The 27,244-nt window shown below is 44.3% G+C and overlaps 1 protein-coding gene across 1 annotated transcript in view; it reads right to left on the bottom strand.

The window, feature by feature from the left end:
• Positions 1-27,244, bottom strand: part of LOC127581070 (cathepsin E-A-like) — a 38,878-nt gene that overhangs the window by 4,750 nt on the left and 6,884 nt on the right. Inside the window, exons 2-7 of the mRNA XM_052035139.1 lie at positions 27,062-27,224; positions 26,134-26,251; positions 20,420-20,538; positions 17,583-17,782; positions 13,157-13,279; positions 3,035-3,179 (exon numbers count right to left, since the gene is read on the bottom strand). Of these exons, the coding sequence (XP_051891099.1) occupies positions 3,035-3,179; positions 13,157-13,279; positions 17,583-17,782; positions 20,420-20,538; positions 26,134-26,251; positions 27,062-27,224 (868 nt within the window). The remainder of the gene's footprint in view (positions 1-3,034; positions 3,180-13,156; positions 13,280-17,582; positions 17,783-20,419; positions 20,539-26,133; positions 26,252-27,061; positions 27,225-27,244) is intronic.

Here is a 27,244-nt window from a genome sequence, read left to right as displayed (position 1 = left end):
GAATTGTGGACACAGCCCAGTGCGTCATGAAAACCAGCCTCCCCTCCTTGGACTCTGTCTTTACCCCTTGCTGCCTTAACGAAGCAGCCAGCATAATCAAAGACCCCACCCACCCACGTCATTCTCTCTTCTCTCCTCTTCCATCAGGTAGACGATGCAGGAGCCTGAGGGCACGTACCACCAGGCTTAAGGACAGCTTCTACCCCACTGTGATAAGACTATTGAATGTTTCCCTTATACGATGAGATGAACTCTGACCTCACAATCTACCTTGTTGTGACCTTTCACCTTATTGCACTGCACTTTCTCTGTAGCTGTGACACTTTACTCTGTACTGTTATTGTTTTTACCTGTACTACCTCAATGTACTCTGTACTAACTCAGTGTAACTGCACTGTATAATGAATTGACCTGTACGAACAGTGCACAAGACAAGTTTTTCACTGTACCTCGGTACAAGTGACAATAATAAACCAATACCAGTACCATCCTTGTAAATGTTCTTCCTTGCTTTATGAATGCCCTCAGAATCACAGAATGATACAGCACTGATGGAGGCCATTCATGGGCGTCCCTGCCATGTTAGACCTTTTATTTCTCCTTCTCCCCTGACAGGTCCTTATCAATTATTATCATGCAAATATTTTAATGCTATTGCTAAACCTGTTCACATCACCCTCCCAGACAGTAAGTTCCAGGTAACAAATTATTGCGTAAAAATATTCTCCTTATGAAAGAAACCCTAGTTTGAACTTATTATGCAACACTGCTGCGGAGACACACTCCAAACACCCCAAAGAGTCTCTTGTACTCTCATAGTTTGCTGCATTCTCCACAAGTTGGCAATTACACTTGTATTCGCCTTGCTCTTGGTTGCACAACAGGAGAAAGAAGGCCATTCTAAACAGTGGTTAGGCCACCCCCCTCCCCCAGGCCCCCATCACCCTATTTCTTTCCCCTCCCCCACCTACTCCATCTGCCCGTCACCCCCACACCCCTCTCACTGGGTCCCCTCCTCCCCCCCCCCCCCCACTGTTCCCATCTGCCCTCCCCACTTCCCTTATTTGGGTCCACGCTGCACCTTCCCCTCCTATCGGATTCCACCATCTGCAGCCCTTTATTGCCTGCACCCGTCACCTCCCGGCCCCTGTCACTACTTCCACTCTTCTTCATCTGCATATCACCCCCCCCCTCACCTGGATCCACCTATCACTTGCCGGCTCTTACCCCACCCTTACCCTGCGCCTCTTTATACTGACTAACCTCCCTCTATCTTTCAGTCCAGATGAAGGGTCTCAACCCAAAACGTCGACTGTCCATCTCCCTCCACAGATGCTGCCTGACCCGCTGAGTTCCTCCAGCAGATTGTTTTTTGCTCCAGATTCCAGCATCTGCAGTCTCCTGTGTCTGGGGTACTGTGTAATTCTGGCCACCATGCCGTAGGAAGGTTGCGATTGCACTGGAGGAGGTGCAGAGGAGATTCACCAAGATGCTGCCAGGGATGAAACGTTGCAGTTAAGAGGAGAGGCTGGATAGGATGGGCTTGTTTACCTTGGAGCTGAGGAGACTGAGGGGTGATCTGAGTGAGATCCACAAAATTATGAGAAGCATCGATAGGATTGATGGAAACTCTTCCCAGAGCAGAGATACGTAACAGTATAGGATATAGGTTTAGCAAATGGGATAAGAAGGATGTAAGAAGGAAATTTTTCACGCTGAGGGGGGTTTGGGATCTGGAATGTGCTGCCTAAGGGGCTGCTGCAGCAGGGTACTCTCACAACATTAAAGAAATATAAATAGTGAAAGAAACCGCAGAGTTGTGGATACAGCTCAGCACGTCATGGAAACCAACCTCTCCTCCATGGACTCTGTCTACACTTCTCGCTGCCTCGGTAAAGCAGCCAACATAATCAAAGATCCTACCCAGCCCAGGCATTCTCTCTTCTCCCCTCTCCCATTGGGCAGAAGATACAGAAGTCTGAAAGCACGTACCACCAGGCTGAAGGATATCTTCTATCCCACTGTTATAAGACTATTGAACGGTTCCCTAGTACAATAAGATGGAATCTTGATCTCACAGTCTGCCTCGTTATGACCTTGCACCCTATTGACTGCCTGCACTGCACTTTCTCTGTAACTGTAACACTTTATTCTATATTCTGTTATTGTTTTCCCTTGTACTATCTCAATGCACTGATGTGATGAAATGATCCGTATGGATGACATGCAAAACAAAGCTTTTCATTGTACCTCGGAAAATGTGACAATAGTAAACCAATTTACCAAAATACTGTATAGATGAGCATTAAATTTCCAAGGCATAGAAGACTACAGATCAAGTATTGGTACATTGGATTTGTATAGATGGATACTTGGTTAGCATGGACCAAATGGGCCAAAGGGCTGTTTCTATATTGTATGATTCCATGACTCTATGATTATAATAATAAAGAAAGTTAACTTTCAGACCTATTTCAGCCATCTCCTTGGACTCTTGTCTTTACCACTCACTGCCTTGGTGAAGCAGCCAGCACAATCAAAGACCCCACCCACCCAGGTCATTCTCTCTTCTCCCCTCTCCCACCAGGTAGAAGATATAGGAGCCTGAGGGCACATACCACCAGGCTTAAGGACAGTTTCTATCCCACTGTGATAAGGTTCCCTTATATGATGAGATGGACTCTGACCTCACAATCTACCTTGTTGTGACTTTTCACCTTATTGTCTACCTGCACTGCACTGTCTCTGTAGCTGTGACACTTTACTCTCTATTCTGTTGTTATTTTTACCTGCACTACCTCAATACATTGTGTACTAACCCAATGTAACTGCACTGTGTAATGAATTGAACTGTATGATCAGTATGCAAGACAAGTTTTTCACTGTACCTCGGTACAAGTGACAGTAGTAAACCAATACCAATAACATCGCTTTGTAATCCTGTCATTAAAATAGGATAAAGTAACTATATTACCATCCCAACAACTCGATGAGAATCCTGGAATGGTTCCGGTTTCACTTTAGTTCAACGTACCTCTCCTTCACCACTGGCCATTGCCCCAATACTGCTCTGTATCACATTGATACTCGTGGTCGGGCCACTGAGGAGGGATGTCCCCGTGTCCACAATGGCTTTGCATCCATCTTGACAGGCTACAAAGTTGCCTCCAACTTGCACACTGAAAAAAAGTGAGAGGATACGAATATCAGGAATAGGAGCAGGAGTTGGTCTAACAGCTCTTTGTGACTTCTGTACTTATTCAACAACATCACAGTTGATCTACTTCAATGCCTCTGTTTCACCCTGTCCTGTCCAAAATTTATTCCTCTCACAACATTAAATTTTAAATTTTTAAAAATTTTTTAAATTTTATTTACAGCGTGGTAACAGGCTCTTCCGGCCCAACGAGTCTGTGCCGCCCATTTTAAACCCAAATTAACCTACCCGTACGTCTTTGCAATGTGGGAGGAAACTGGAGCACCCGGAGGAAACCCACACAGACACCGGGAGAACATACAAACCCCTTACAGACAGCGACGGGAATTGAACCCAGGTCGCTGGTGCTGTAATAGCGTTGCGTTAACTGCTACGTTACCGTGCCGCCCTCCCATGAACAGATTATTAGGTCATCATCACTTTGCTGATTCTGGGAGCTCAGAGGATGGAAGTTGGCTGCAAATTTCCCTACATTGCAACACTTCGGAAGTTTCTTCTCTAAACTTTTTTTCTATCATTTTCCTTTCTTCTTTTCTCTCTCTCTCTCTCTCTCTCTCTCTCTCTCTCTCTCTCTCTCTCTCTCTCTCTCTCTCTCTCTCTCACTCTCTCTCTCTCTCTCTCACTCTCTCTCTCTCTCCCCCCCCCCTCTCTTTTCATCATCCCTGGATACCCTCTGTCCATTCTATCTATATTTGATGAGTGTGTATTTACATTGGATTGGTTGGTTTATTATTGTCACATGTACCGAGATAAGGTGAAAAGCTTTTGTTTTGCGTATCATCAAGACAGATCATTCCATTTGTGAGTGCATCAAGGTAGTAAAAAGAAAAGAAACAGAATGCAAATATACAGTTACAGAGAAAGTGCGGTGCAGGTAGACAAATACAGTGCAAGGGCCGTGACAAGGTAGATTAGGAGATCAAGAGTTCGTCTTTTAGTATATGACAGGTCTGTTCAAAAGTAATTACAAGGATTCACAATTTGAGTACAGGAACTTCACCTCATCTCAGTCCTAAGTGGCTGATTCTATATCCTGAATCTGTGCTCTGGATTTTCCATCTATGACAAACAGCTTCTCACCAATTTGCCGGTCCTTGAGATTTTTATACTTTGCAATGAGATCACCTGTCATTCTTCTAAACTCCAGCGAGTATTCGCTTATCCAGCGTATACAGTACAAGACATTCATATGTTGCAATTCACAGTACCCCAGCCTCCCCTCCATGGACTCTGTCTACACTTCTCACTGCCTCAGTAAAGCAGCCAGCATAATCAAAGACCCCTCCCAACCTGGTCATTCTCTCTTCTCCCCCCTCCCATCAGGCAGAAGATACAAAAGCCTGAAAACACGTACCACCAGGCTCAAGGACAGTCTATCCCACTGTTATAAGACTATTGAATGGTTCCCTAGTACGATAAGATGGACTCTTGACCTCACAATCTTCCTTGTCATGGCCTTGCACCTTATTGTCTGCCTGCACTGCATTTTCTCTGTAACTGTAACACTATATTCTGCATTCTGTTATTGCTTTTCCCTTGTACGACCTCGATGTACTGATGTGATGAAATGATCTGTCTGGATGGCACGCAAAACAAAGTTTCTCACTGGACCTCGGTACATGTGACAATAATCAACCAATTTACAATTTACCAGTTTGTTCTGTTTGCTTATATGATTGACGGTATATCAGCATGACACCATTTTTTCTTTCACATACATTATGTGAGAGATAAATCAAGGGATTTTATGCAGGGTCCCTTCTCTCAGTGTGAAGTGGTGGGAGGACCCCCCCCCCCCCCCGACACTTGTATTTCTATAGCGCCTATGCAGCGGTTGCACTGACCTTCAGAGCCTCGTTCAACAAGCGGTCCTGAACTTTGCAATATGACAGTGGGCAGCATAGTTGCAGGGCTACAGGGAAATAAGGAGAGGGGGATTGGGATTGACGAGATTGCTCTGCTGGGAGCTGGTATAGACTTGATAGGCTGAATGGCCTCCTTTTCTGCTGTAACAAGTAATGCTTTGTTTTCAGAGGTGAATCTAGGATGAACTAAAAATTGTCCATGTCCTGGAATTAGCAGGTAAAAGTTTGCAAATGAGGCTGGCTGTTCCATGTGACAGTGAACATATGGGGCAAGAGATCATACATGATGGAAATTAAACATTATTTTGAAAAATCGACGTCACAGTGTGGAAACCATACCATATGAGTGCAGGTTCAAGCAAGGAAAGTGTCAGAAATGTGGTTTATGATGCCACGTTGCCAGGAATCAAAGCAATAAGCTTAAAGTTTAGCAAACAAAATGAAACTAAGATCTCAAAGGATGCTCAAATTTCCCAAAGTTTGCACGTTCTCACCATGTAGATGAAGCACGTGAAGAATGTGAACGCAGGCAGTGGTCACCTTGTTCAACATAAAGGCAGCTGACTTAACAAAAGTTAACCACTGGCTGTTGCTGTGGAAGTGAATAACAGACACATGACATCTGAGGTTGACATTGACAAACCAAGCTGAATACGTAGCTGGGTGGACAGAACACACCACATCTGAAAGCCACACCTAAACATGAAAATCCTTACAGGTAAGTGTTGAAATACTGCAGATAGAGCAAAACCAAAGACAGGGAAAAATGTTACCACCAGTAGCTGCTGCAGACCATCCAGATCATGCCATCTTCTCGCAGCTCCCATCGGGCAGGAGGTACAGAAGCCTGAAGTCCCACACCACCAGGTTCAAGAGCAACTACTTCTCTTCAACCATTCGGCTCTTGAACCAACCGGCATAAACCTAGTCACTACAGTTTAGCAAGACGATGACCACTTTGATTACTTTGCACTAAAATTGACTTCGTGTTTTTTTGTTCTAATTGTGTTCCTTCTTGTAAAAATTGTGGTCAATTTATGTTTCATTTTGTTTATATCTTGTGAATGCTGCTTATCTGATGCTATATGCCTGTGATGCTGCTGCAAGTAAGTTTTTCATTGCCCCTGTGCGTACATGTATTCTCATCAGGCAGAAGATACAAAGGGTAGATAAGTTTGCAGTTTTATCTGGGAGGCAACAGCTCATCATTGGGTATGAGTCATGCACATCCACAGTGTTAGAGGATCATGAGGATCTATGACAATTTTTACTGTCTGCACGAGATCTTGTTCACGGATAACTAAATACCCTTTGGAGATTCATCTACACCAGCTTTCTCCCGGAAAAGCACAGAGGCTCCATGTTGATTACACTGGGCCTTTCTTAGTAAAGATCTTCCTGGTGATAATTGCTGCTCATTCAAAGTAGATGGATGTGCATCCAACATTTCAACATTAAGTGCTGCAATTGGAAAAGCTACACAAAGTTCCCATGTTCATGAATTTCCTCACCTTTTAGTATCAGGCAATAGAAACTGAATTTTTCATGAAACCAAATAGCATAAATCCTGTGACATGAAACATAATGACATAAGTCGTGTGATGTCCGTCTCATTCCCTCCTTTCTTCATCGGCTGAGCAGAGAGAGTTTCAAAGATGGAATCAATAAAATGCAAGGCAGAAATGAAATCAAAGTATCTCAGTTCCCGTTGGGTTACAACATTAAGAAATCTTAAGATATCTTTATTAGTTACATGTACATCGAAACAGTGAAATGTATCTTTTGCGTGGAGCGTTCTGGGGGCAGCCCGCAAGTGTCGCCACGCTTCCGTCGCCAACATAGCACGCCCACAGCTTCCTAACCCGTACGTCTTTGGAATGTGGGAGGAAACCGGGGCACCAGGAGGAAACCCACGCAGACACGAGGAGAACGTACAAACTCCTTAGCGGGGGGATTTTCTGTACTCATAGTACAGAAAAGGAAGTCAACATTAGATCGCATCATTCCCAACGTGGAAACCAAAATAGAGAACAAACAATTAAAAATGAAAGAATACCATGACAAAAGTACAAAACTAGAAGTTTCGTACCTGGAATTGAATTATTTGTAGTAACTTCAGTTTTGGACCAAAGTGGGTTCCTACAGGACCACTGTCATTTGCTAGGAGGGGCAGGTGGTATGACACAGTACCACTGAATGGAAAGTTCTGCGGCAACCTGGCCAGGCCCAACATTTGCAACGGCAGCTAGAACCTCAGCTCTGTGTGAATCTCCAGACAAAATGGAAGGTGGGTCCGGTGACCACTGTAGCGCAGAAGTAGTACGGACTACACCTCCGTCATGCACGCCCGATGACCAGGTTGTTTCCTGCAATTGAAGGGGAGCGTTGGCCCCACTTTCCCAGTTTCCGCTTCAACTTGCTTCTACGCTCCACGCATTTCTTGGCGGATGACCCTACGTCCCTTCGAGTAACTGGACCCCTCAGTGAAGTGAGCATAGGATTGGTTTGACCAGTTGCCTCACTCTTGCGATTGACTCTGACCCCTGATGCCAGCTCCAACTAGTGCCAGATGCTCATCAATCTGTGGACCAAAGTGGGTCCGAGTTGGTTGTGTAACAGGGGCCTTTGACCCAACCATTCCCGGTTCCTGGGATTGTGAGACCACATCCTTCCGAATGGGTTCAGCAACAGAGCACAAAAACAAGACACAGGAGAGCAGGTAACCTCGCCTGACTCCAGATTTGATCTCCAGCTTTCCACTTCTGACTCAGTAATTTGGACTGCCCTACCGATGTCTGTGTAGAACAGTTAAAGAATCATACAGCTCGGAAACTGATCCTTCAGTCCAACTCATCCATTCTAACCAAGGTGCCGACCTGAGCTAGTCCCATTTGCCTGCATTTGGCCCATATCCCGCTATAACTTAACCTATCCATGTACCTGTCCAAATGTCTTTTAAATGTTGTAATTGTTCCCGCCTCTACCACTTCCTCTGGCAACTCGTTCCATACACCCACCACCCTCTGTGTGAAAAAGTTGCCCCTCAGGCCCCCTTTAAATCATTCCCTTCTCACCTTAAACCTACGTTTTAGACTCCCCTACCCTGGGAAATAGACTGTGACCATCTACCCTATTTATGCCCCTCATAGTTTTATAAACTCATTCCTCAGCCTCCTTCGCTCCAGGGAAAACAGTCCCAGCCTAATCAGCCTCTCCTCACAAGCCCTCCATTTTTGTGTATCCTTTCTGCACCCTCTCCAGCTTAATCGCATCCTTCCTGCAGTGAGGCGACCGGAACTGCACACAATACTCCAAGTGTGGTCTCACAAATGTCTTGTACAGCTGTAACATGACATCCCAACTCTGTACTCACTGTCCAGACCGATGAAGTTATATCCAATTGCAGAGTCCCTTCTCAAAGCCCATTTTGGAGAGCACATCCATCCCTTCCATATGCAATATTCTTTCAAAGGCCTTCTCCTGGTCCATGCTGACCAACACGTGTCCATTCCCCTGTCCCACACATAGGTGATCATATTCCTGGGCAGTGCGAGGTTGTCAGAGACCTTCCTGCTGGGTACAACATAAGTGTGGTATGGGTGAGTCGCCCACCCCATAGCAGATTGATCTTGGACAGAATCTTGCAATCCACATTCCACGGTGAGATGGTGCCTCTTTCTGATCTCCTCCCTTTTTGTCTTCTGTTTGTTAATGAAGGTGACGACACACTTGCTCATGGATTCTAACGTATTTCCTTGGCAGGCACGGTAGTGTAGGGGGCAGGCATGGTAGTGTAGGGGCAGGCATGATAGTGTAGCGATTAGTGTAACACTATTACAGCGCCAGCGACCTGGGTTCAATTCTGGCTGCTGTCTGCAAGGAGCTTGTACGTTCTCCCCGTGTCTGCGTGGGTTTCCTCCGGGTGCTCCGGTTTCCTCCCACATTCCAAAGACGTACAGGTTAGGAAGTTGTGGGCGTGCTACGTTGGCGCCGGAAGCGTGGCGACACTTACGGGCTGCCCCTAGAACACTCTACGCAAAAAGATACATTTCGCTGTTCGTTTCGATGTACATGTGAGTAATAAAGATACCTTGTCTTGACATGCATTTAAGGTGAGAGGGGGAATGTTTAAAGGAGATGTGTGGGACAAGTTGGTATTGGTATTGGTATTGGTTTATTCTTGTCACTTGTACCGAGGTACAGTGAAAAACTTGTCTTGCATTCCGATCGTACAGATCAATTCATTACACAGTGCATTGAGGCAGTACAAGGGAATACACGAAGAGTAGTAGATGCTTGTGATCCACTGCCAGAGGAAGTGGTGGAAGCAGATACGATAATGGTGCTTAAGATAGACACATGAACAGGCAAGGAATAGTGCGATATTGATCATGTGCAGGCAGATGAGATTAGTTAGATTGGCATCATGGTCAGCTGAGACATGGTGGAGTGAAGTGCCTGTTGATGTGCTGAACTGTTCTATGTTTAATGTTGTAGTAGAATGTCAAAATCTTTAAAGTAATTGAAAGAAAGATCAGAGGGGAGAGGAGGAACAATGTTTACACCTTGAAGATAGTCAGCTTTGAGACTCACAGCCTGAAAGGTTGGCAGAGGTGGAATTTTGGCCACATTTTGAAAATATTTGGGCGTGTGCTTGAAGAGTGGTGAATTGCAGGGTTACAACCCACTGCTGGGAGGTGGGATTACACTGGGTAGCTGTATTTCAACCAAACACAATAGACTGAATGGCCTTTGTCTACATGAGAACATTCAATGAATCCAGCATAATAATTGGGATTTATACCTTCTATAAATCCTGACCAGTTCTGTAGCAACTCAGTTCACTAGTGCTGACTCCTGCAGTTCTGATACAGTCTCTGTTTACCACTGAGGAAATCTAGTGTGTAATTCAAAGATATATCTGTGGCACTTCCTTCACCACTGCTCAGCCCACCCAGCTTGGATTTCCTGTTTCGTATCATGCTGATGTTGTTAAGATTTAATTAAAGTTTAAGTCCCTTAAGCAGAAGGTTGGTAGCATGGTTCAGGGCGAAGGATTATGGTCGTGGGGAGACGCTGAAGAAACCTACTTAGGCTAAGAGGAAATCTGATAACGTTGCTTAAGTCAAAGCAGACAGAATTTATGGCACAACTATTGAGAGTCTTATATCAGCCAGTGAGTGCTGGGTGGAACAGGGTAGGCCAAATGTTGGTATTGGTATTGGTTTATTATTGTCACTTTTACCGAGGTACAGTGAAAAACTTGTCTTGCATACCGATCGTACAGATCACAGTGCAGTTACATTGAGTTAGTACAGAGTGCATTGAGGTACAGGTAAAAACAATAACAGAACAGAGTAAAGCGTCACAACTACAGAGAAAGTGCAGTGCAATAAGGTGCAAGGTCACAACAAGGTAGATCGTGAGGTCAGAGTCCATCTCATCGTCCAAGGGAACCGTTCAATAGTCTTATCACAGTGGGATAGAACCTGTCCTTAAGCCTAATGGTACTGTACGTGCCCTCAGGCTCCTGTATCATCTAACTTCATGTTAAATAGTTGATTGTATAGATAACAAATAGGCACAAGATCACTACAGTTTAACAACACTATGACCACTTTGATCACTTTACAATAAAACAGACCTTTTTTCTTGTTCTAGTTGTGTTCTTTCTTGTAAAAATTGTTTAATTTATGTGTAATTTATGTTTTTTTCTTGTGAATGCTGCTTATCTGATGCTATATGCCTGTGATGCTGCTGCAAGTAAGTTTTTCATTGCACCTGTGCATACATGTACTTGTGCGTATGACAATAAACGTGACTTTGACTTTGACAATTTACTCATCAAGCAGTCTATCAAAGGAACCAGAACCTATAGCAACCTCTTCTGATCCAAGCAAGGTATTGTCACCGGTGATACGGAGAGTGGAGGACAGTCACACACCAATTATTCGCACCAGTTCTGTCTCAGTCATGTAAAACAATGCAGTCAGCGGGCTTGGCCAATGGTAGAATTACCCAAACCTTCCCATATTGTGTTGCCGCTACATGCAACAGGGTGTTTCTTATGCAATGCTCGGTCAGAATTTGCAAAGTATTTCCTCAAAAGGGTGGCGTAAACAAATCGAAGAGTAACTACAAGCAGGACATTTTGTGATTCAGTGGTTAAATCACCAGGCAAGTGACCAGACAAGTTTGACCTGGGGCGCAGGGGCAGCGGGCGGCAGGGAGAGCCGCAGGGGTGGGGGTGATCTGATCTGGCAAACTGGGTGCGGACCGGGTAGGGTGGACTGAACTGAAGCGGACCTGAAAGGGAGACGGCAGGATGGAGCTCAAGCGGACCTGAAAGGGACATGGCCTAACGGACTGTGTAGGGTGAACCAGGAGCAGCGTTGAACAGGGCAAAGGGGGCAACTAACCAAGGAATGCGCAGTGGTAACCGGCCGCAGGGTGAAGTGGAGGGAGCAAGGTGATAGGTAGTGGACCCAGCAGAAACGATGTGGATAATTAGGATTAGTGTAAATGGTGCAAGGGCGGCATGGACGTGCTGGGCCGAAGGGCCTGTTTCCGTGCTGTAGGACTCTATGACTATGACCAGCAAACCTCGACTAACAATCCAGAGAGCTGAGTTCAATCCCTGCCAGGACAGCTGTCAAATTTAAATTCAGATGTAATCTGGAATTCAAATTCAAGCTGGGCTCGGTAATAATAACTACAATTCAAAACAACTGGATTGGTTTGCAAGTCCCCCTGATTCACAAGTGTTCTTCATGAAAGAAAATATGTCATCCTTACTGTGACCCTAACCCACCAATGAGGTTGCCTTAAGAAATGGCCATTCTTATCAGGGGTAATAAACAGTGAGCAAATCAAGATGCACAGGTCCCTGAAATAACGGACATTTAAAAAATATTGAAGGAAAATGATTGTAAAGTGGAAGGATACAATACCCCTTACTACTTTTCAACGGTTCTCTCAAACTACATCATGTTTAAACTTGGAAAAAATGAGGAGTGGCACGGTTGATCCTTCGCTTAAACTTGAGGAAGTTTGGAGTCCATTTATTCAATATTTTCACATGATATAGATCCCCTTATAATAACCTTTCAATTTAGAGGAACGGAGTTGACGACATAATATTGCTCTGTTTCTACTGAGAAATTTTTGCCCAGTTTTTTTTCTGTTTTTTTTAAAATTTTTTTCTTGAGCTTAGTTTGGTTTGATATATTGTTTATAATTTTTCTTATTGTTTTGGGGATTTTTTTTCTTTCTTTTTATTTGATAATAAATCTTTTTCTTTTCTATTATATTCATTCACTAACAGATTGTTGGACCTACAGATTTTTTTTATACTTTATTGTTCTTATGATTATCCATGTCATGATTGTTCTCCTGATCTCTTTGTATTACATGTATAAACATTGATATATTACTCTGTATTAATTTGAAAACTAATAAAAAGATTGAAAAAGAAAATGATTGTAAAGAAAGGTGTGCGTCTAAATGGATTACACCTTCCGAAGACTTGACAGGTATTTGATGTGTGAATTGGCCATCCCCTTCTACACTTGTGTTAATACAAAGAGCCACTGACTTTTCTGTCTGCAGGATCTACTGCCATCTAATGGTTTGAACCAAAGCTACATCCCTCCACGCACCTCCTGTACTGACAGAAACACGAGCAGCTTATCAAAAGAATTAAAGGATGTCTTGCATTTAAAGTAGTGCTTTCACCAATTCCAAGCCGCTTTACAGCCACAGTTTACTTTCAAACTGTGGTCCCTACCGTAATGCCAAGAATACAACAGCCAATTTCTGCACAGCAAGCTCCCACAAAGACAATGTGATAATGACCAGACAATTAGCTTTTAGTTATGTTGAGGGATAACGATTGGCCTACACTCTAGGGAGTCTCCCTGTCTTCATGGGGGAATGTTTTACACAGTACTACAAAGGCACTTGGGCCCTTGGTCGAGAAGCTGGCATCTCCGACAGGTCAGTATTCGCTCGATACTGGCCCTGAGTTTCAGCCTGGGTTTTGGAGTGGGTCTGTGTAAATGGTGCCTGTATTTACCCATCTAACTGGATTTGCCAGTATCCTTGCTGGGTCACGGGAATCCAGTTGAGTTCCCCAACGAAATGAGAAGTATCAATTCCACCAAAAATGATTTCGCTGCCCATCTCATTATTTGGATTCCTGGAGGGAGAAAAGACAAAAAGAGAAAATGTTGAAATCAGGTGAAAACCTTTCAAACTAAAGAAGTTTGGTTCAATATAGCTCAACCTTCCATCAGGCAGAAGATACAAAAACTTGAAAATGTGCACCATCAGGCTCAAGCTGTTATAAGATGAGATAAGATATTTTTATTAGTCACATGTACATCAAAACACACAGTGAAATACATCTTTTTGTGTAGTGTTCTGGGGGCAGCCCGCAAGTGTCGCCACACTTCCGGCACCAACATAGCATGCCCACAACTTCCTAACCTGTACGTCTTTGGAATGTGGGAGGAAACTGGAGCACCCAGAGGAAACCAACGCAGACACGGGGAGAACATACAAACTCCTTGCAGACCGGAATTGAACCTGGGTCTCTGGCACTGTAAAGCATTACGCTAACCGCTACACTACTGTGCCTGCCTATTGAACTATTGAACGGACTTCTTGTGCGATAAAGATGAACTCTTGACCTCACAATCTGCCTCACCATGGCCCTTATTGTCTGACTGCACTGTATTTTCTCTGTAACTGTAACACTATTTTCTGCATTCTGTTTTTGCTTTTGCCTTGTACTACCTCGATGTACTTATGTTGTGAAATGATCTGTATGGATAGCATGCAAAACAAAGATTTTCACTGTATCTTAGTATATGTGACAATAATAAACCAATTACCAATTATTTTGACAAACTAAAATACTGCAGGAATGGGAGATAAATTGAGTGAAACATGGTATAAGAGCAGAAAATACTGGTATACTAGAGGCATACAGGAGTGAGATAGATTGGCTGGTTGAGCAATGTCACAACAACAACCTCGCACTCAACATCAGCAAGACAAAGGAATTGATTGTGGACTTCAGGAAGGGGAAGTCAGGAGAACACACACCAGTCCTCACTGAGGGGTCAGTGGTGGAAAGGGTGAGCAGCTTCAAGTTCCTGGATGTCAACATCTCTGAGGATCTATCTTGGGCCCAACACTTTGATGTAATCACGAAGAAGGCACGCCAGCGGCTCTACTTCATTAGGAGTTTGAGGAGATTTGGTACATAACCAAAGACCCTTGCAAGTTTCTACAGCTGTACGTAAAACAGAGAACATAGAACACTACAGTACAGGCCCTTCAGCCCACAATGTTGTGCCGACATTTTATCCTGCTCTAACATCTATCTAACTCTTCCCTCCCAAATGTTAACCCTTCCCTCCCATTTCTCTATCATTCATGTGGCTATCTAAGAGTTTCTTAAATGTCCTTAATGCATCCGCCCCACAACCTCTGCCGGCAGTGCGTTCCATGCGCTCACCACTCTCTGGGTAAAAAACTTACTCCTGACATCCCCCTTATACCTTCCTCCAATCACCTTAAAATTATGTCCCCTCATGTTGGCCATTTTCACCCTGGGAAAAAGTCTCTGACTGTCCACTCGATCTATGCCTCTTATCATCTTGTGCACCTCTATCAAGTCGCCTCTCATCCTCCTTCTCTCCAAAGAGAAAAGCCCTAGCTCACTCAACCTATCCTCATAAGATAAAAGCCCCTGTCGTGGCCCTTGCACCTTATTTGTCTGCCTGCACTGCACTCTCTCTGTAACTGTAACACTTTATTCTGCATTCTGTTATTGCTTTACCCTTGTACTACCTCAAAGTACTTATATTTGGAATGATCTGTCTTGATGGCATGCAAAACAAAGTTTTTCACTGTACCTCTTGATAAAAATAAAACAATTACCAATTTAATAATTACCAATTACCAGCAAGACAAAACTGGCAGAAACACAAAAGATAGCTACATACATAGTCATAGAGTCGTAGAGTAATACTGCAGGGAAACAGGCCCTTCAGCCCAACAATCTGAATGTGAAAATTAATTCCTTATGTATTTTCAAATTGTATTTAAACCCTTTTATTGGATATTTAGAATTTGTTGCTAAGTACAATGGTTAAAAAGCTTTGTTCAGAAAAATTTGGAAGGAATTTAGGAGGGTAATTTTGTACAAACACTGCCAAGGGTTTGCAAAGCCTAAACCTATTTCAAAGATGGTCAAAGGAAGTATTGGGGAAACAGTGACGGTGACAGAAATAAAATCAGAACTTGTTGGGTTACTCAGCAGGTCAGGCAGCATCTGTGGTAAGAGAAACAGAGTTATGTTTCAGGTCAATGATCCTTCATTAAACCAGTTAATGGAAGCTTGAACAAGAAGTGATATTGCTGATAGCTTCAGTGCATTATAGTTATGTTAACCTTGTCCTTGCCCATCATGACCCGTCATTGTAAATGGCCCAAGCACTTTGGTAAGTCAATATAGTTTTTACCAACCAATTCTGGACCTACAAGTGGGCTCCATTTTGTTATTAAGATCTGGAAGCTTAAAACAGGACAATAAAGTGGTGAAGTAACTTTGACAATATTTGGATTTACTTTAATGAATGATTAGAAGTCAGATTCTGGTAGAACATATGGAGTAAATGTCAGGGACTTTAAAAGCGTTGATATACAGAAAGACCTTGGCGTGCAGGTCCAAAGCCCCCTGAAAGTGCTGACACAGGTGGATAGGGTAGTGAAGAAGAAATTTGGTACGTTTGGTTCATAAGCCGAGGCATTAAGCGTAAGAGTTGGGATGTCATGTTTCAGCTGTAGAAAACCTTGCTTGGACGGCACTTTTCTGTACATTACTGATCACCGCACTACAGAAATGATCTGGTAATAACAGAGAGAGTGCAACAAAGATTGCCCAGGATGTTGCCTGGAATGGAAGGCTGTAGTTATAAGGAGAGATTGGATAGGCTGGGTTTGTTCTCAGTGGAACGTAGGACCTTACAGGGGTGACCTTACAGAAGTTTATAAAATTAAGAGGGGCATATATAGGATAGATAGAATCAAGTCTAGAACTAGAGAGCACAGCTTTAAGGTGAGAGGGGAGAAATTCAAAGGAGATCTGCAAGGCAGGTTTTTCATACAGAGAGTGGTGAATATCTGGAACAAACTGCCAGAGCAGGTGGTGGAGGGAGATACAATTACAGCATTTCAAGGGCATTGGACGGGTAGTTATGGAGTCGGAGGGACTCAGCAGACCAGGCAGCATCCGTGGAGAAAAGCAGGCGGTCAACGTTTTGGGTCAGGACCTTTCTTCAGGACTGAAGATAGGAAAAGGGGAAGCCCAATATATAGGAGGGAAAAGCAGAGCAGTGATAGGTGGACAAAAGAGGGGAGGCGGGGTGGGCACAAGGTGGTGATAGGTAGACGCAGGTAAGAGATAGTGATGGGCAGGTGCGGGGGAGGAGGGGAGAACAGATCCACTGGGGGATGGGTCAAAGGTAAGGAGAGAGAGGGGAAAATAAAGGATACTAGGAAAGGGAAGAAGAGAAGAAGCGTGGTGGGGGGGGGGGGTTTGTGGACGGGGTGGGGGGGGTTGGGGATTACCTAAAGTGGGAGAATTCAATGTTCATGCCATTAGGCTGCAAGGTTCCAAGAGGGAAAATGAGGTGCTGTTCCTCACATTTGCGCTTGGAATTCTCCCGGCAGTGGAGGAGGCCGAGGACGGACACGTCAATAACTGGAGGAACAGCACCTCATTTTCTGTCTTGGAACCTTGCAGCCTAATGGCATGAACATTGAATTCTCCCACTTTAGGTAATCCCCACCCCCCTTCCCCACAAACCTCCCCCCCACCACCATGCCTCCCCCACACCTGCCCATCACTATCTCTTACCTGCATCTACCTATCACCACCCTGTGCCCACCCCACCTCCCTTCTTTTATCCACCTATCACTGCTCTGCTTCCACCCACCCCCTCCATATATTGGGCTTCCCCTTTTCCTATCTTCAGTCCTGAGGAAGGGTCCTGACCAGAAACGTTGACCGCCTGCTTTTCTCCACAGATGCTGCCTGGCCTGCTGAGTTCCTCCAGCATTGTACCGTTCTTCCTCTAGATTCCAGCATCTGTGGTCCTTTGTTTCTCTAGTTATGGAGTCATAGAGTTATACAGCATTGAAACAGACCCTTCATCCCAACCTGTTCATGCCAAACAACGTGAATATCTGAATTAGTTGTATTTGCTTACATTTGGCCCATATTCCCCTAGATCTTTTCTCTCCATTAGACAGTACTTCGATAGGAAAGGTGTGGAGGGATATAGCTCATTTCTATGCTGTACAGAGATGATTCTATGATCCTATGACTCCAAATGTCAATGATTTAAATGCACTCCTAGCAATTAGAGTGCATGTAAGTATTTCAACAGTTCTACTGAGCAACAATGCACATCATTAGAGAGTCCTACCTGGACAGGAACACAGAGAACAGGGGCAGTTCCACCAGGTTTTGAGCCATCATGTTGTCAAATACAGGGGTGGCATCTGCTACAGCGATGGATGGGTAGGCCAGTCCAAGGATGCCATCGAACGGGGAGTGCTGAAATGTGGTGCCTGGCTCTGTCACACTTTCACCAAACACCTGGTCCACCACAGAGAGACCTTCAATCTAAACACAGGAGGCAACATTTGTGTTTAGTTTGCTCTTTCATTGGCTCAGGACACTACCTTCTAATGTTGGAAATAGGGCAGCCAATTCCAGCACAGTGACCTTCCACAGACAGATAGGTCGAGGGAAGAATGTTGGCCAACTCTTGGGAGAGAACATAGAACATTACAGCACAGTACAGGTCCTTCGTCCCACAATGTTGTGCTGACATTTTATCCTGCTCTAACATCTATCTAATCCTTCCCTCCCAAGTGTTAACCCTTCCCTCCCATTTCTCTATCATTCATGTGTCTCTCTAAGAGTCTCTCAAATGTCCCTAATGTATCTGCCCCCACAACCTCTGCCGGCAGTGCGTTCCACACACCCACCACTCTCTGTGTAAAAAACTTACCCTGACATCCCCCTTATACCTTCCTCCAATCACCTTAAAATTATATCCCCTCGTGTTAACCATTGTCGCCCTGGGAAAAAGTCTCTGACTGTCCGCTCGATCTATGCCTCTTATCATCTTTGTACAACTCTATCAAGTCACCTCTCATCCTCCTTTGCTCCAAAGGGAAAAGCCCTAGCTAGCTCAACCTATCCACATTCTGAGGAATTATGCCATTGGAGCTCAGTAAAAATCTCAGTTTGTCCAATGGAAAGTCAGCAAGTCTGGCAGTACGGTACTCCCTACACATTGCACCAAACTGCCAATCTCTTTTAGTGCTCTGGTCTGCAGAGTGGGATGACATATACAAAGCTTCATTAATTGGTCTGTAGTGTTCTCTGCATGGAGAGTGGGAAATTCTGATCTGGGGATTCAGAACAAAGAACACAAAACAACACAGCACGGGAACACAAAGCCTGTGTCAAGCACGATGCCAAATTAAACTAATCCCTTCTACCTGCACATGATCCATATCCCTCCATTTCCTGCATATTCATGTGTCTATCTAAAAGCCTCTTGAACGCCACTATCGTATCTGCTTCCACCACCACCCCTGGCAGAAGCCAAACAGAAGCTAATGTTGAGTAATCAGTCACTCCCTGCCCCTCCAAAAAGAGGCCCTTAGTAATCGGAGCACCCAGTAACTATTTTTAAAGCACTTATCACATAAAAGACATTTTGCGCATGTTTTAATGCGGCAGTTGCCATTCCCAATGGAAATGCTATCCATTGGGAAAATGGACCAGGCACTGCTTGGCATGAATTATCCCAGTGTATCTGATGTTTATCTCGCATCGTGCATGTAGGTGATGATGTCAGTAACATTCAGAATGCTCACCTCTGCCTTAGACGTGGTATTGTGCAACCTATGACCTGTGTTTCTGATTCCCAGTAAAACAAGGATCAAGTCCCACAACAACCTGCCTAGGCTGTGAAAGAAAGGATTCGCACTTGGACATCAAGTGTCGCGGTGTACAACTTCCTGCTGGAGTTTTCAATGCTGTACTGCTTTATTACATAATGTTTTATATATCAAAAATATACTTTATTCAGAGTATATGCAGTAAATACAACCAGTGCTATTTTTTCTCTGAATTCATGTTACAATCAACTCAGAACATAGAACATAGTACACCATAGGAACAGGCCCTATGGCCCACAATATCTGTGCCAACCATTATGCCAAATTAAACTAAATTTATCTGCCTGCACATGATTCATATTCCCTGCATGTTCATGTGCCTGCCTAAACAACTCTTAAGTACTACCGTTGTATCTGCTACCCCAGGCAGCAGGTTCCAGGCACCCACCACTTTCTGTGTAAAAAACTTACCCCACACATTTCCTTTAAACTTTCTTCCTCTCACCTTAAATGCGTGTTCTTTAGTATTTGACATTTCTACCAGAAAAAGACACTCTATTTACCCTATTTATGCTTCTCATTATTTTATAAGGTCTCCCCTCAGCCTCCGATGCTCCAGAGAAAACAACCCATCTGTCCAACCTCTCCTTATAGCTAATACTCTCTATTCCAGGCAGCATCCTGGTGAACCTCTTCTGCACTCTCTCCAAAGCCTCCACATCCTTCCTGTATTGGGACGACCAGAACTGCACACAATACTCCAAATGCGGCCTAACCAAAGCTTTATACAAGTGCAACCTAACTTCCTGTTACTCAATGCCCTGACCGATGAAGGCAACATTCTCTTGCAGTGTGTCAACAGCGCTCATGTTTTCTCCTCAGTGTTTTTGAAATCTTGTTGCAACAGAGCTATGCTGCAAACTGTACACATGTAGCCTGCAACTCCCAGTCTCCTGGTATTACTCATGGAACAGGACTTGATTTGAGCTGACCCCTCCCTCCCGCCACCAGGCGTTCTCCCTCACCTCAAAGGCAGCCTTTTATGTTGCTGTATTGTGGCCATCATGGGAAGAGGTCAAAAGACTATGACACACTTCCCATGATTCCTGTAGCAAGGACACGGCAGATACAGGCAGCTGCCAAGGGGAACTGTGCAGGTTGCATTTTAAACCACCCTAATGATTTACTAAAGATAAATTTCTCCAATTAGGCTATTTTTTGCTGTATCCCAGTTGAACATTAGTGCAGCAGGTATTTCCCACAACGAACAAGGGTAAAGTCCAATTTCCGGGCAGATATAAATCCTGTCTGAAAGAGCAGTTCACATCTCAGAATAACTACTTACATCCACCGTGTCTTCTCCAAGTACTCCAGAGAGGCTGCCGGTACCATAATGGATTGAGAAAGGACGACCAATCCTCTCATAAGTTGATGAATCTTCTGGGATAAATTTCTGATGCTGATCTGTAAAACAAAAATCTTCTTAACTGAGGACACCAGTCTGGGTAAAGCTTTGATCAGTTAACCCACTTGATTTAATACCACAATGTCTAACTTCTCTCAATCTCTTCATACGAGCCCCAGACTGGGCCTTGGATTGTATGAGAACGTCAGGAATTAGGAGCAGGTGTTGGCCACTGATCTCATCAAGCCTGCCCTGACATTTAACATGATCAGGCCTGTCCCAGGCCTCATCACTTCTTCTGTGCCAGCTCCCCATAGCCCTCAGTTCCCTGACCTTTCCAAACAATCCACTTCCTCTTGAAATACCCCAATGTTCAGAATCAGAATCAGGTTTATTATCACTAGCTTATATGTTGTGAAATTTGTTGTTAGTGTTTTGCAGCAGTGGTACAGAGCAAGGACATAAAATGACTATAAATTACAAAATAAATAAATAGTGCGAAAAAGAAGGAATAACAAAGTTCATGGACCGTTCAGAAATCTGATGGCGGAGGGGAAGAAGCTGTTCCTGAATCGTTGAGTGTGGGTCTTCAGGATCCTGTACCTCCTCCCCGATGGTAGTAACAAGGAGAGACCATGTCCCGGATGGTGAAGGTCCTTAGTGATGGATGCTGCCTTCTTGAGGCATTGCCTCTTGAAGATGTCCTCGATGGCGGGGAGGGTTGTGCCCATGATGGAGCCGGTTGAGTCTACAACCCTCTGCAGTCTCTTGCATTCCTGTGCATTGGAGCCTCAATACCAGGCTGTGATGCAACCAGTCAGAATGTTTTCCACCGTACATCTATAGAAATTTGCAAGTGTCATTGGTGACATACTGAATCTCCTCAAACTCCTAATGAAGTAGAGCCACTGGCGTGCCTTCTTCGTGATTGCATCAATGTGTTGGGCCCACGATAGGTCCTCTGAGATGTTGACACCCATGAATTTGAAGCTGCTCACCCTTTCCACCGCTGACCCTTCAGTGAGGACTGGTGTGTGTTCTCCCGACTTCCCCTTCCTGAAGTCCACAATCAATTCCTTGGTCATGCTGACATTGATTGCGAGCTTGTTGTTGCGACAGCACTCAACCAGCCGATCTATCTCACTCCTGTACGCCTCCTTGTCACCATCTGAGGTTCTACCAACAGTGGTGTCATTGGCAAATTTACAGATGGTGTTTGAGCTGTGCTTAGCCACACAGTCAGGAGTATAGAGAGAGTAGAGCAGTGAGCTAAGCACGCATCCTTGAGGTGCGCCTGTGTTGATTGTCAGCGAGGAGGAGATGTTGTTACTGATCTTCACTGACTGTGGTCTCCTGATAAGGAAGTCGAGGATCCAGTTGCAGAGTCCACAACTCTCCAGGCGGGTCAGCAGGTTTAAATTCCTGGCCGTTAACATATCAGATGACCTGTCCTGGGCCCTGCCCATAGATGTAATCACAAGGAAGGCGGGCCAGCGTCTTTACTTTTTTAGGACGTTAAGAAGGTTCGGCTTGTCACTGAACACTCTAACAAACTTCAACAGATGTACTGTTGAAAGTGTCCTGAATGGTTGCATCATGGTCTGGCAAGTCAACTTGAATGCACAGGGATGTAAGAAACTGCAGAGTGTAGTAGACTCAGCCCAATACATCACGGGCACATCCCTCCCCACCATTGGCACTGTCTACAGGAGGCGCTGCCTCAAGAAGGCAACATCCATCATCAAAGATCCCCACCATCCGAGCCATGCGATCTTCTCGCATCTACCATCAGGCAGGAGGTACAGAAGCCTGAAGTCCCACACCACCAGGTTCAAGAACAGCTACTTCTCTTCAAGCATTCAGTTCTTGAAACAACTGGCACAACCCTAATCACTATGTTACGGATTAGGTTACTATTTGGTGAACATCCCTTTAAGACATAGCACAGTAGTGTGCACGTGTGTGTGTGTGTATGTGTGTGTGTAGTGTGACTACAACAACAACAGGAGATAAAGACGTGCTGATGTTTTGGAGCAGTCAGTCAGAAAAAGAGAGAGAGGGAGAGAGACACCCTGCCTGCTGATATCTGTATCGATGAACGAAAAACAATAACTGTGTCTGTCACTACAATCCACATACGGATTTTTGGAATAATCCTGTGAAGTCCACTTTGTCATTAACCTGTAGAGGGTAACAGGTATTTGTGTGGATGGCCACGTCTCAAATGCCTTTCGGGGTGGCAGATACTTCGGAACAAATCAGTGAAGATCCTCAGTGACTGAGGTGTCGTATGGGTTCCATCGTGGAACATTTGGATTTCGTAATTTCTCTCTATTTTCTCTCTCTACATTTTCTCTTCAGTCAACGGTGGTTTTGAAGAAGCTTTTGCTCACGTTTCACCTTACGGCTTGCTGAACTGAACTTTGAGAACTATTCCTGGACTTGGAGTTTGGGAATTTGCCACACACACACCTCGAATTTAGTTTTGGGGTTAATGTTTAATATCTAACATTTTTACTTTAAACATTCTAACATTTTTATTTTTCTTGTTATCATAAGTAGTTACTAATAAAATAGTTTCTGACACTTATCCACGACTCAGTGTGTTTCTTTTGTTGCTGGTACGTAACAACTACCTCAGTATCGCAACACTATGACCACTTTCATAACTTTGCAATGGACATTGTCTTTTTGGTTCTAAGTGTTCTTTCTTGAAAAACGTGTATAATTTATGTTTAATTTATGTTTTTCTTGTGAATGCTGCTTATCTGATGCTATGTGCCGGTGATGCTGCTGCAAGTAAGTTTTTCATTGCACCTGTATACATGTACTTGTGCAGATGACAATAAATTCGATCTTGACTTTGACTGACTTATTTCGACAAGAAATTCCCACACACCTCAGTTTGAAATGGCTACCTCCCAAATCTTGTAACTATATCCCTTTGTTTGAAACTGTCCAACTGGTGGAAAAAAGTTGTGTGTTATTCTACAATATAAATCCTCATTTCCAAAGCAGCAACTTTTTTTATATAATCAACCAGCAAACTGTATTTTGGAAGGAACAGGCTGACCAGAGAGAACAAGTGCCCAATCACTTATGACCAAGTTATTGATAACTGTAAGATTCAGGTGTGCTGTAACTTTCAATGGAGTGGTTCAGCTGTTTCACCACTTGGGAATACGGGTGAATCTTTTATTTGCCTGTTATGAAGTGAAATCTTAGAAAAGAACCGATTTCTACTTATATTATATAATAGAATATGGGTGCTACTGGCAATGTCAGCAGTTGCTGTTCCAGTTTGTACCTATTGGTTCCAGCATTGAGTATATTTTTCTTTCTTCTCTGTGGATTGTCACCTTGTCGTGGTGGAGAAGCTTGTGTGGTCCTGAGATCCCGAGAGCGATGCCGTCTAGAGCTATGCAACTGGTCGGGTCACCCATGGCTGTAAGGTCGATGGTGACGTCCCTGACAAAGAACAATCCAACCAAGATCTCAACGGTGGAACAGGCGGACAAAGTTATTTCAAACTCAACGGCTGTGAAGGCGGATGAAGGCTGCAACAAATCCATCAGCTCCAATCATCGTGGTTTCCATGCCATTGGAATCAGTTGGTTGATTTGTGAAGTACAGTGTGCTTTTTGTAGTGCAACATCAAGTACACATTAAACAAATACATGCACAGGCGTCTTCGCTCTGTGGGCTACTTCTCAAGTCTTTCAGCGATCAGAGCCAAGATTGGACTCATAAGCCACTTGAGAGCCCATAAATAGATCAACGGAATGAAGACCATCGTCCTCGACCTCGAGGGATAGCCACGATGACAACGATATTTTTCTCTCTCCTCCTGTTTTCATCCATCTTCCTCTCGATCTACACCTCCTCCAGAGAGTTCAGCTGTGGTTAGTGAGGCTTCAACACTCTCTCTCAGCCAGCACCAGCTCCACTGGTGTCATCCAGGCTCTCCTGGTCTCCACATTATGACACGGTAGTGCAGCAGTTAGTGTAACGCTATTACAGCGCCAGCGACCTGGGTTCAATTCCCACCACTGTCTGTAAGGAGTTTGTATGTTCTCCCCGTGTCTGCGTGGGTTTCTTCCTGGTGCTCCGGTTTCCTCCCACATTCCAAAGACGTACGGGTTAGGACCTGTGGGCATGCTATGTTGGCGCCGGAAGAGTGGCAACACTTGCGAGCTGTCCCCAGGGCATTCTCAGTAACGCAAAAAGATGCTTTTCACTGTGTGTTTCGATGTACATGTGACTAGTAAATAAATATATAAATATATAAATAAATACTTAAACATTAGAAGCAGTACACTAATATTTGGAATGGACAAGTTGCCTTATGAGGAAAGGCTGGGCAGACTGCGCCTAAAGCCACTGCTGTTTAGAAGAGTGAGAGGAGATTGATAGAAGTCCATTGATCCTGAGGGGTCTTGAAAAGGTGGATCGGGACTGACCCAAGAGAATGCAGATACTGAAACCTGGAGCATCAAACAATCTGCTGGAGGAACTCAGCAGGTCGAGCAGCATCTGTGGGGGATAAGGAATTGTTGACGTTTCGTATCGAAACCCTGCATCAGTTGAGAGGCGAGGTGGCCGGTACAAGGAGGAGAAGGGGTGGAAAGACAGGAGTCTGAGGTGACTGGTGGACTGAGGAGGGGTAAGAAGATAGGCTGGTTACACCACGTAGGCAAGGGGAGCAGAAGTGGAGTTGGGAGACGGCTGCAGGTGAATGATTGATGGAGGCAGACATCTCTTCTTTCCACTCTCAGGGTTTCAACCTGAAACATCGACAATTCCTTTCCCCCTGCAGATGCTGCTCAGCCTATTGAGTTCCTCCAGCAGATTGTTGCTGTACTGCTCTATGTTCTACTTTGCCATCTTGACTCATCCTATCACAGACATTCCCTTTGTTCTATACATTTACCCCCTCCCCACCTTCCTTCCTACTTGTATTTCTCTCTTTCCTAACTCTGGAGAAGGGTGGCAGACTTGAAAACTGGATTGTTTCTCTTTCCATAGATGCTGCCTGACCTGTTGAGTGTTTCCAGCATGTTCTGTTTTTAAATGAGATTTCAGTACGTCTATAGTTAACCTTTTTAATAACAACCTCTAAAAATGAAACTGCAATTACATCTGGTTGTATCATCCAGTTCATACCTGGAAATGGAGAGCAGAAAATTAAGTCAATGATATCCTCGATTTTAAAAGGAATGTCAGAGAGGGGATCTTAAGGGTTTCAACCCGAAATGTTAACAGTTCCTTTCCCCCCCACAGATGCTGCTCAGCCCAGTGAGTTCCTCCAGCAGATTGTTTGTTGCTGGGATCTTACTTACTTATTCATTTAGTTCTTTGAGTCCATGCTGACTCCCACAGTCCCAACCTCCATTTCCCAGTAGCCCTGCAACTTCTTTTGCCCTCATTAGTGCCCCTGAGGGCATTCTTTTTGCCACTGAGGGACAATAAATATTGTCCAATTAACCCACCAGCTCATCTTTGGGATGTGGGAGGAAGCCAGAATACCCAGGAGAAACCCATGGAGAACCCCGGGCAAATTGAGGTCAGGATCGAACAATGAGACAGTGACACGAACTGATACACCACCTCAGCATTAACCTAGTAGAAATGGTAGTATCTCTGCACATACTTACTGCAGGCTGCACTGTAGCAATAAACTGAAGGCACCCAGAGGTTGGATGATCCAGTATCAAATATGACCGTAAAGTTCTGAGGAGGTGTGCCAATAGAAATTGCTCCTGCATATTGAGCCTGTTAAGAAATATGAATAACTCAATTAATCTGACTGTAGTTAAGAACACAAGAAAATGGGAAATGGCCCCTCAAGCCGAATCCCCCATTCAATATGATCATGGCTGATCTATCCCAAGCTTCACCTCCTCCTGTGCCAGATCCCCGAAGCCCTAAATTCCCTGATCTTTCAAAAATGTATCTTCCTCCACTTTAAGTACTTCTAATAGTCTCACCTCCACAACTTTGGCTAGAGAATTCCAGAGATTCACCACCCACTGCAAGAAAAAATTTCCAAGTCGATGTGATGATTTGAACTTTTAAGAAGACCATTGATAAGGTGATAAATAAAATTCTCACGCACAGTATGGTGCAGGCACAGTAGTGTAACAGTTAGCGTAATGCTATTACAGTGCCAGCGACCTGGGTTCAACTCTGCCACTGTCTGTAAGGAGTTGGTAGGTTCTCCCCATATCTGCGTAGGTTTCCTCCGGGTGCTCCGGTTTCCTCGCGCATTCCAAAGACGTATGGGTTGGATAGTTGTGGGCGTGCTATGTTGGCGCCAGAAGCGTGGCAACATTTGCAGGCTGCCCCCAGAACACTCTACGCAAAAAATGCATTTCACTGTGTGTTTCAATGTACATGTGACTAATAAAGATATCTTGACTTATCTTATTATGTATGGGTTTGGTCGCCCTGCCCTGCTTGAATTTTATTGATAGTTGTACTGATGGCATTTGGACAGCACTAATGCACATTATTTAGTTCATAATCCAAACATCCAGCACGTGACAAATGATTACACAGGCATGCCTGCCAGAGATTACTTACATTCATGTAGTTGAGAAGGGGCTCCGCTGAAGCTTGTAGTTTCGAGCACTCCTGGGATTGGCCCCATTGTACCATATCAAGCTTGTTATGCTCCCAGAAATCTGTCAAGATCCCTTTCTCTTTCATTGTTTGCTTGATAGACTTGTATCTCTTCAGTGGAATTCTGCAAAGGTACAAGGGAAA

This window comes from Pristis pectinata, chromosome 20 (assembly GCF_009764475.1).
Source record: "Pristis pectinata isolate sPriPec2 chromosome 20, sPriPec2.1.pri, whole genome shotgun sequence".
NCBI classification, from domain to species: domain Eukaryota; kingdom Metazoa; phylum Chordata; class Chondrichthyes; order Rhinopristiformes; family Pristidae; genus Pristis; species Pristis pectinata.
This window is presented reverse-complemented; position numbering and strand designations above follow the sequence as displayed.